Below are 10,596 nucleotides of genomic sequence, written 5' to 3' on the forward strand. Positions count from 1 at the left end.
ATAGCACCTTTAAAAGTTAAAAGTTTCGAGGGAAGTTTTGGAGAATTTCCCCAATCCCCGGGTGCTTCCTAAGTTTCCTGCGTCTGAGTTATTGACCATCCTGTGGAAGTAAGATGGCATACTTTCTTGAACTTTAAATATGTGGCCATGAAAGCAGCCTTAAAGACAATGTCCGAAGGTCTGGAAAAACACAAAGAGCAAATAGTTGTCTCAAAACGCCCACCCATTCTCAGCAGCAGTTTCATTGTCCCGGCTGAAGCCCCCCCCCCCCCCCGCCTGAAATTCCCCATTGCATTCCACTAAATGCATTGTTTGAAGACAGCTCAAGAATCGGATTCCTTAACCAGCCACACCGGTGGTTGGCCTATAACCCCCATTAGTTATTTCATACTCCACCACTATTATAAGTCTCATCTTGCATAGAGTGGCGTTCACAATAATAGGTGAAACAAGTACTGCGCTCATGCAAGAACCTTTTCTATTCAAAGCCAACATCCAAAAGCTTGACACACCTGTTGAACATCATGATTCAACCTTCCAAATTAGTCCGTTTCTGACATGATTTTACATGGCATTGAGGCACTATAACTGCAGAGAGACTGTCGTTATGGAGACACTGTGGATAAGACGCTGCTGCGCTCCGATACCATTAATCCCCAATGTGTCTGAGCATTCAAGAAGGTATGAATTAAAAACACTGTTTGTCTTTGGCTTTTCCTTTGCTGCAGATATCCCTTTTTAATATGTCTCAATCACTGATTATACCTTTTCTCCTTCTTCCTAACCTTTGATTTGTCTTAGTTAAATCTGTGTGTTTCCAACATCTTTTGGTTAATCAGCCCTCCTCACCCCTCCCCTGTTGTCTCCTCTGCCTTTTATTTTTCGTTATGCTCCTCCCCTTTTCCCCCTCCCTCTCTCCCTCTTTACTTTGTGTCCACTGATTGTTTCATTTATAAAAAAATAAAATAAAAAAAACTTATAAAGCGCACAAAATAATCCACAAAAAGTGCTTATGGCGCTAAAAGAAACACTATGTTTATGTGTGTTGAATTGTCGTATTACTATTAGCCTTCGAGAAAGACTCCACTTGGTCAAAATTTCCGGGCCCTTACCATTTGTTCCAAAGCTTTTAAAAGATAATCTCACATCGAGGTAAAAACAGTCTCCGCGTTTGATTATAATAAACAGTTTAGAATAAGTTAAAATAATACAAGCCAATAAGTTGTACAATTTACTTCATTATTTCAGTTGGTGGGGGGGGGGCACAGGGAGCATAATTTTTGGCACGCCCCTCCTTAGTTACATCATAGAGTCGATGCCCAAGTTATTTATCCACGTTACCACTTTTTATGAACAACTTTGTTATCCGGATTCGGTGGAAGCTTGGGCCCGGTTCATGCCAGCCAGCAAGACCTTTCCTTTAAACAATGGACATGTGTCTATATAAGGGCCTCTTTGACGGTGAAATGCCACATTTGTAGGACTGTCCTCGAAGAAAATGACTTCGATGAAAAAGTTATCTGGCTTTCCATCGCTTGATGGAAGCGAAATGCTGGTACCATCTGAGAGACGTGGACAGCTTTGGCGATGGTTTATTGCTGGAACGTTGCTCAACCTGTGCATCACCGCTGCATTGGTTGGCCTGACGGCGTTCTACTTCAGCACGGAGTTGCAGTCCGTCAGGGTAAACATTATTTTAGTTTCCATATGCATGAAAACCTTAACATTATCATTTGTTTGTTCATCACTTTATAGGGACAAAGTCTTAGAGCTGCATGCAGGGTCTTGACTCTCTGTCTAGAACAGAAGATCGAGGTGCGCTATAAAGGTTCTTCTTGTCAAAGTTTCTCTCAAAATTACCCCAAGGTCTGAGATTTATGACTAAACCTTCTTATAGTATTTTCCCCTTTCGCACCAAGACTTATTAACTTCTTAAACACTCGACAATGTTTAGCCTTGTGTAATCCTGTTCAATTGCAGCTCCGTTTTGTAAACCTGCTTTCTAGCATGGTTGAATTTTGATGTAATATTGTTTGTAGTCTTATAGATGCATATCAATGTCGAACTCGGTCAATCTAAAGCGTATTGTCTTCTAAAGGGATAATGCCAAATCATGCACCTCTCAGATTGTAAACTTTTAAGTTTAACTCTGGACATAAACGTGAAAAGTGAGCATTAGTCATGTCGGCAATGTTATGGATGTCATAACTATCAGTAAATATTCTATGCTGATAAATACTTGACATATTAATAAACCCTACATTTGTGTTTGAAAGCTGCTATAATTATATTCACGTTCTTTTTTATGCCCAAATTAATCCATTTTTAAGCTTTGGAAGAAATTGACTGGTCTGGTTTAGACCTATATCATGGATCGTCACATGTTTTCACCATCTCAAAATAATGTTTCTTTTTGTATAATTAAAATCAGTATACATGTATACATTGCACCTCCCTTCGTTAGTCAATTCATTGATTGATGTGTGACACTCTATAGGCCTTTTCACATTGTTTTCCTTAATGTATCTATCGCATCGGTTGACTTTGTACATTCCCTTTACGTTGTCAGGTCCAGATGGAATCTCACGGAGAGCGTCTGGCGTTATTAGAGAGAACTCCTCTACCAACAAGCCAAAAAGAAAATGAAATGCCGGGCGCCCTCAATGAGGTCTTGTCGAGACAGAGAAGAGGCCCGGAGAGACCTAAGTCCATGGACTACCCGTTCGTTGTCGAGAACAACGCTTCTTCGGTGCTCTTACACCATAAGTTTGCTCCAGAGGGTAGGTTTTTTCATCTTTAAAAGTAAGAAATTTATCATTAGGTCTTCTTTATCTAACCTAGTGTAATGGGAAACAATGAAACTAACCTGTGAACATTTCATTTTCCAAAGGTGGTAGCGTTTCTTGACGAACATTTGGAGCGGTTCACACAGGAAGAAATAACCGTTACTGGTAATCTAAGAAACGTATCATGCACGAAACGTTTCTCATTGACTTTTTTTCGAAAGATTTTCTCTAAAATTACATTCATTAGGAGGGGATCATTTTGCAAAATGATATAAATATTATCAAGAGCTGCCGCAATGGTTCTTACCAAATGAGTTTTTACTATTTTGTTGAATTGAGGTGTTACAAAAGGTACACCCTAATTTCTTGAATGAAAAATAAAACTTTAAGTAATACACTTTTTAGGCCGTTGCCGCCAAACCTTCCCCCCTTTTGGCAATGGAAAACCATTCTTTTTAACTTGACCACCAGATCGACCAATCATGACAAGACCTTGTCGAGACGGACGGGATGGAAGAGATGGTATGGATGGACGGGAGGGGAGGCAAGGAGTTCAGGGAGAGAAGGTATTGTACTCTTCATTAGGGGAGATTCTGTCCCCACGTATGGCAAAACCGTGTACAGACGTCTTCTGATGGTGCCCTCTTTTGAATTCCCCTCCTTCAGCCCACCTCACTTATGGGAGACCGAATCTAGCGGACAGAACTTCACCGGGACACAGGTTCGGCAGAAGATTCTGTTCCCCCGATACACTGTCCCCAATAGAACTGTTATTGTTGATAAACAAACTGCGCTGCAGTGGTTGGTAAATCATTTAATCGTGTTTGCAGATATTGGGAAAAAATTCAACATTTCCATGCAAACATTAATAATTACATCCCATATGATGGGGGACATTTGTTTGGACTCTAGGTGGCAGCAGGCTTACCAGGTAAATCCATTGTTCTTGGAAATGTGCGCATGCTCAGAACAACATAAATAATGGAAATTCACCTGGAAAGTGTGCTGCTACCTACCGTTCAAAAATCGTATTATGCAGATTGCGTTTGACAACGCCTTCTTAAGCCCGGTTCATACTTCCTGCGAATGCGAATGCGATACGAATGTTGACGTCACAAATTCGCAACGAACAATTCGCAGCAGTTGCCCGTTGCCCCTCACTTGCGAATATCGCTGCGAAAGGAGGGTTGTGACGTCAAATTCACTTCGCATTCGCATTCGCATGAAGTATGAACCGGGCTTGACTATAGCCCACGTCTACGGCCTGTTCGATGGGACGAGGGACATACACATCGGGGACAACATACTCACAACATAATATTTTACAATGGAAATGTTCGTTACATTTACTGCTTTTCAAATGATCATGGCCAAAGTTTACACAATTATTATTTAGGCCAGGCAAAAGAGGAAAGGTTATGTCAACTTTGTATCAAGAACTATGAATAATGTCATCGTCATAATGCCAATGTATTACGCATAGGATTTGAAACTTTGCATGGTGGAAATAAGATATGGAAAGGTTTGCGGTAACACCATGTAATGAGTAATCTCTAAATGAGTTTGGGTGGTTCTGAAAAGAACCATTGGTTTCAACTCTCATACTATACGCATACCGTTTGTACAAAACGGAACTACGAAAAGATTCTTACCCGAAACGTACGTCGGTCGTGGCGTGACTGAGATGAGAATCAACAGTGTTTACAACGAAGTTTCTCCAAGCTTCAATATACTAATGGTATTCTCAATAAAAATTAAAATATATTTAGATGGAATCTGTTTGACATTTTTTGTAAGGGGAGTCCTGGTGAGGCAGGCCTGCAGGGAGAAGCCGGACCACGGGGCATGAAAGGAGACCCCGGTGACATTGGTTTACCCGACACTAGTATTAGTAAGTTCCCATGTTTTCGTAATACTCAATCTAATAACAAGTTCATACAAACCACACTCCAAAAGCAGGTCTCATAACTCGCAACGACCAAAAGTGACAATTTCCCCTCCCGCCCGGCTTGATAAAATAATTGGTAGGCCTTGAACAAATATAATTTTATCGAGAGAAGGATCTGCAGCCGATCATTAATCCTATCCGGGACGCTTATCTCTTAATGATGGGTTTAATGCGTCTGACGTATGGGTACGAAACTTAACTCGTCCTAGATCCGAAGATCTATCATAAGTTAGGAAGAGTTTGGTGACATCGAAGTTGACAATATTTTTTAAGGAACAAGTGATTTAAAATGAAAGTATTATACTGTTAAGTTTGTAAAAGTGTTAGATTTTTAATGTATTTTGTCATATCTAGGAACCAGTGCAGCAGCAGGGGGGCCTACTTACATCCGATGGGGGCGCACTACTTGTCCAGAACATGAAGGCACAGAGTTTGTGTATCAAGGTACGTCATCAATTCTGAACTTCATATGGTGTCCTATGTGTTCACCCTAAGAATGTGAACTTGGAACTACACGCCACTGTGTGACCAAACTTCAGGGTTATTTATGTGAACATTTGGTTCAAGTCAAGAAAAGAACAAAATTGATCATGCTAGATTTTGTCACAGTATCATTCAGTGGTTTAAAGATTATTGGCCCTACTTCCTTCCAGGATTTGGATCCGGGGCGTATTCTGGACACAAGGGCGGAACTTCCGACTTCTTGTGCATTCCTGCTATTCCGGACTGGGCTGATACGTTCAACGATGCAGCAAACTCACAATCCTATCTGTTTGGAATGGAGTACGAAGTAGCATCATTTGACCCATTCTCACACGAAAATGCCGAGTTTATCAACCAGCGTGACGTACCGTGTGCAGTGTGCCGTCTCACAAGCCGTGGAACACATCTTCTGATTCCGGCTAAGAGAGAATGTCCCCAGAACTGGACCCAAGAATATCAAGGCTTCCTCATGTCCGGACTCTGCACCAGTGAGCAGCGCAGCCAGGCGGTGTGTGTGGATGAAGCACCTGAGGTTATCCCCAGTAGTCAAGCCAGTAGCAATGCGGCTCTGCTTTACATCATGGAAATTCAGTGTGGCTCAATCCCATGTCCCCCATACGTTAGTCTCCGTGAAGTGACGTGCACCGTCTGCAGTGTGTAGTACCATGGTAGTACTATTGCAGTTACTTTCTATTTTTCTACTTTCTCGCTGTTATTGCTAATTATACAACAATATTACTTGATATCATTATTTTAGTCGGTTTTTGTTTCTTATTCAATCGCCTGGCAGTGCTAGTTTCAACGTCTTCCTCCTCCCATGCATGAGGATGCCGTATATAAAGAGTATTTTGTCCCTATCGTAATGACAAGGATCATAATTAAAAATTGTTATCGAAAATAAACAAATTATTTCAATCTGGATGTTCACTTGTTACAAAAGTCCTGCCTGTATAAATCCGTCTACTGCCATAGTGCAGTACTGCAGTGCTTATGTTATTTGCAGCAATCGAAATAAGCAGGACGCCACTGACAACAAGAATTTTTTTGTGACGTATTGATATATCGCAAGCTTTCTTTGATGGTTCACGTGATTATTGAAAATGTGTTGTTCTCTATCACCCTCTTTTTAGTTTGGCAGGTATATTCGTATGGTGGTTGGCATCATGTCATTTTCGAATCAATCATCACAGGACTCGGCAATTCAGGCGTGCAGTGTTGAGCACCGTGCGCCATTGCTGCGGTGTACATGACTGTGCTTAGTTTTGTGCACAAAGACATGAGGAAATCACGTTTCTTTTCACTCTTTATGGGCATGAAATGTTTTCCTCAACGACTTTCACATTTTCCTTAACAGGACATCATGATATACTAATGAAGATCACTGACTACAAAATTTGCAACTAAATAGAAACCGAAGCATCTGGAAAACGGTGCTTGTCTTAGGTGAATTGGGGGAAAAGACGCGGAAACTGCATAAAATAGTCACTAAAATGAGGTTTTGTCAGAATTTCAGTATTTTCCTTTGTGCTTAATTAAAAAAAAAATAGCAATAATGTATAGTAAATCGTCATATCATGCAGCCATGTCAGAGAAATCGCATTTAGATTGTAGAGAAAGACATTAAATTTCCATAAAAAGAGAAAAGAAACATGATTTCCTTATGTCTCTGTGCACAAAACTAGGCACCATGTTACCTCAGCAATGGCCGCTGTGCTCAACACTTGCGCACCCGGTGCGCGCCTGAATAGACTGTGCAAGTCTCGCGCGCACCGGAGCGAGAAAACACGACAACTGAAGAACTTTATTATATGAATCAAGTCTTTGCTTTAATTTTTTCTTAATGCCGAATCTGAACAACAAAAATACCCATTAGAGCTTATTTAAATTAGTTTTAGCTTTTTAAACTAATACACAATTATCGGTTAAAGTCTATGTATAGACAAAAGTAAAACTCTGGGACAAGGATGTTTGTTTGATCTTAAATGTTTTGAAACCCCCTTTGTAAATTTACGCCTGAATGTGAAACTACTGAAAGCTGGTTTATACGCGGACGCACGATGGTCGCAAGGAAGGGCGTTAGATAAACGCGTGACGCATTTTAAAGAGGAAGCCGACGCCTAAGCGACCAATGAAAAGGCTTTCCAGCCCGCGCGGCCAAAACATGCGTCTGCGTAAGTTTCGTGATCGGAGATGGGCACAAATTCTTAATTTTTTACAAGTAACCTGACCTGAGGTCAAGTTTAAATATCGGTTTTTCTTCGTTATTATGTTGACTTTATTTTTACTTCTATATATGTTGTTAATTAGTATTACATTTTTAACAACATAAATATGTCATTTTTATGGTCATAAACTATATTAAACTAAAGTAATGGACGAAACAAAATCTCCCCAACGTAAAACTCCATAAGAATGGCGCGCTTGTCATCTTGCGGTCCCGTCGCGTTTGTGCACGAAGCATCACTCGTGCGCCCTCTAGTTCTTATATATAACTCTATAGACCTTTTCGCAAATACTGGGGCGCGCGCGTAAAGCTTGGAATTAGATGCATTGTGGTCTAGCTGGTAGCAAAATTTGATTCATATATATCCCACAATGCACCTCATTCAACAGTCTGCGCTTGCGCATTGGTATTTGCGATAAGGTCTATGTCCGTGTTACTCTCCGGTGTGGCGGTTTCAGTCTTCCGCCGTATTCAGTTTTCCGGATGACGTAGCCGGACATTTCAGCACGTTGTTCGAACGGTTTTATATAAGAACTAGAGGGCAGCGCGCAGTAGTTGCCCAACCAGAAGGGCCCAATTTCATGGCTCTGCCTACCGTAAGCACCGAATCGGCGCTTACGGAAGCAGGGAATTCTGTGCTTACGACAAGCCTATTTCACGGGTTAGCGGCGAATTTGGGCTTCTGCGCGTGCGTACTCCACGTTACCAGGCATTCTACGCTTGCGAGGCTAGCGCAGAAATTCGGCGCTTGCACGTAAGCGGGGAATCGTGATCGTAAGCGCAGAATTCGGCGGTAAGCAGAGCCATGAAATTGGGCCCAGTTCGCGCGGAAAGCACCGCTGCAACTCGACTATCTCACCGCGTGGGACCATAAACGACTTGTCCACAATTCTAACTCAAATTTGTAATCTCCAACTTTTTGCGTGGTTGGCTGTGGTAAGTTTTTAATTTCGTCCACTTTGTCCGTTTATGTAGGGCGTATTTTTCACTGTAATGTATTTCCCCTATATACATACACGCCTTATGCCAAGTATTAATTTTGTATATTTTTTATTTTTGAATGTCTTTTTGTTTATGAGAGCCACAAATGATCAGTTATGCTGGATGGGTCACCCTCGTTAAATATTGTTTTAATTTAAAACAGACACATACACATAGTTTGACATCCTACCACCTACCGGGCACACACGAAAATGGGCATAATTGTTTCACAATTCACAGTACACAATAATAATTGTTATTGCCGAGTTTTATAATTCTGATTTTGTCAAAGCTTTTTCGTTTACGTACAGGGGTGAACTAATTCTGAAGCATCATAACTTATAATATATGGGGGTGCTTTGTTGAGTGAAATAGCAACCCGCATTCCCGCGGACTTGAAGTATGTATGTGTCTGATGAATGCAAAGTCACAATGAATATTATTTGTATAGTCCCCGGTACATAAAAGCAATCTTTAGGGATTTTGGGGGACTTTACCGTGAGTCTTGTTCCGCGGCAGAGACTAGGCGTTGTGAAATATTATAGTAGTTGCCTGTTTATTGCTTTACATGAAACATTCTTTCCATTGTCAAAGTTAATCGAAACTTGACCAACTTTGATCACGTATATGAACGGGACATTTAGTGTTTTTTTTCTGACATTTTTCTTGTTAAATGACTTTTCCATAACGTCCTTTGTTTAATTTGTGTGTTTTTTCCTGTTACCCGGATCATATTTCAATGCATGTCTCAACTTATTAAAGGTATATCCATGGTATAACCAAAAAAAAATAAAGTGAAATAAAATAGACTCATTTATTTGTATAAAACTACCGTGATTTCGCTTATATAGACCAGTGTCAGCCTGCTGTTCTTACTCCAAAAAAGAAATCTGATTCATTCTTCATCGACACTGAAACTCTACATCAGGGTGGTGATCCACTGGTGATTCTATCACCCCTTATACAGATTAGATAGATACATTGTGTAACCCGGGTTAATAATAATATGGCGAAGAAACGGCTTTAAATGAACACGCTGCATTGGATCGGACGAGTTGGTATGTTAGAAGCGTTTGTAACCGTTTGTTATAAAATGCATATTATGGTTGGAAAGATGTTTTAAAAGTAGAATACAATGATCCACACAAATATGCCTCGAAATTGCACGGTGTTCCTTTTACTTTGCGAACTAACAAGGTCGGCCATTATGATATGGGAGTTGACTCCCATAAATGGCCGACCATGTTAGTCGAAGAGGTAAAAGGAAAACCATGCAATTTCTAGGCATGTTTGTGTAGATCATTGTATTCTACTTTTACAACATATTTCCAACCATATGCATTTTATAACAAACGGTTACAAACGCTTTTCAAAGACCAACTCGACCGATCCAAGGCAACGTGTTTCTTTAACTTTTGTCAGAAGATTTGTTTTCGTCTTCACTGACACCATTTATGAAATGGAGATGAACGACATGTTTAATTCTAAAGTCCCCGGTCTGTGAGTGATATATATCATATATTCAAAACTTAATCGCTAAAATTTAATGTATATTGGATTCAACGTTCTTGTTGAAAATGTTATGAAAGTTTTTCCTTGTTTTCTCTGAAACTTTCACAGGTGATTTTTAATGTATTTTTCTTAACATAAGGCCTTCAGATCAGTGGGGGAAAAAACCTGAATGAGTGTGGGCCTACTCCATTATTATTTTCATATAGCACCTTTAAAAGTTAAAAGTTTCGAGGGAAGTTTTGGAGAATTTCCCCAATCCCCGGGTGCTTCCTAAGTTTCCTGCGTCTGAGTTATTGACCATCCTGTGGAAGTAAGATGGCATACTTTCTTGAACTTTAAATATGTGGCCATGAAAGCAGCCTTAAAGACAATGGCCGAAGGTCTGGAAAAACACAAAGAGCAAATAGTTGTCTCAAAACGCCCACCCATTCTCAGCAGCAGTTTCATTGTCCCGGCTGAAGCCCCCCCCCCCCCCCCCCCGCCTGAAATTCCCCATTGCATTCCACTAAATGCATTGTTTGAAGACAGCTCAAGAATCGGATTCCTTAACCAGCCACACCGGTGGTTGGCCTATAACCCCCATTAGTTATTTCATACTCCACCACTATTATAAGTCTCATCTTGCATAGAGTGGTGTTCACAATAATAGGTGAAACAAGTAC

At 40.6% G+C, this 10,596-nt stretch overlaps 1 protein-coding gene across 1 annotated transcript; it reads left to right on the plus strand.

Moving 5' to 3' along the window:
* The first annotated feature begins 1,493 nt into the window (after positions 1 to 1,493).
* On the plus strand, positions 1,494 to 5,878 carry LOC139935410 (uncharacterized). Its single transcript, XM_071929984.1, has 6 exons — positions 1,494 to 1,684; positions 2,570 to 2,780; positions 3,258 to 3,352; positions 4,584 to 4,677; positions 5,089 to 5,178; positions 5,388 to 5,878. The coding sequence occupies exons 1-6, from the start codon at positions 1,499 to 1,501 to the stop codon at positions 5,876 to 5,878; spliced, it is 1,167 nt and encodes a 388-aa protein (XP_071786085.1). The 5' UTR covers positions 1,494 to 1,498.
* Positions 5,879 to 10,596: the final 4,718 nt, after the last annotated feature.

The sequence above is a fragment of the Asterias amurensis genome, chromosome 1, assembly GCF_032118995.1.
Source record: "Asterias amurensis chromosome 1, ASM3211899v1".
Classification (NCBI taxonomy): domain Eukaryota; kingdom Metazoa; phylum Echinodermata; class Asteroidea; order Forcipulatida; family Asteriidae; genus Asterias; species Asterias amurensis.

Excerpts from the sequence above, each read along its gene's own strand:
- LOC139935410 (XM_071929984.1), top strand. The coding sequence starts at position 1,499 with ATGACTTCGATGAAAAAGTTATCTGGCTTTCCATCGCTTGATGGAAGC. Across the intron at positions 2,781-3,257 it reads CCATAAGTTTGCTCCAGAGG|ATCGACCAATCATGACAAGA; the intron begins GTAGGTTTTTTC and ends CTTGACCACCAG. Across the intron at positions 4,678-5,088 it reads TTTACCCGACACTAGTATTA|GAACCAGTGCAGCAGCAGGG; the intron begins GTAAGTTCCCAT and ends TGTCATATCTAG.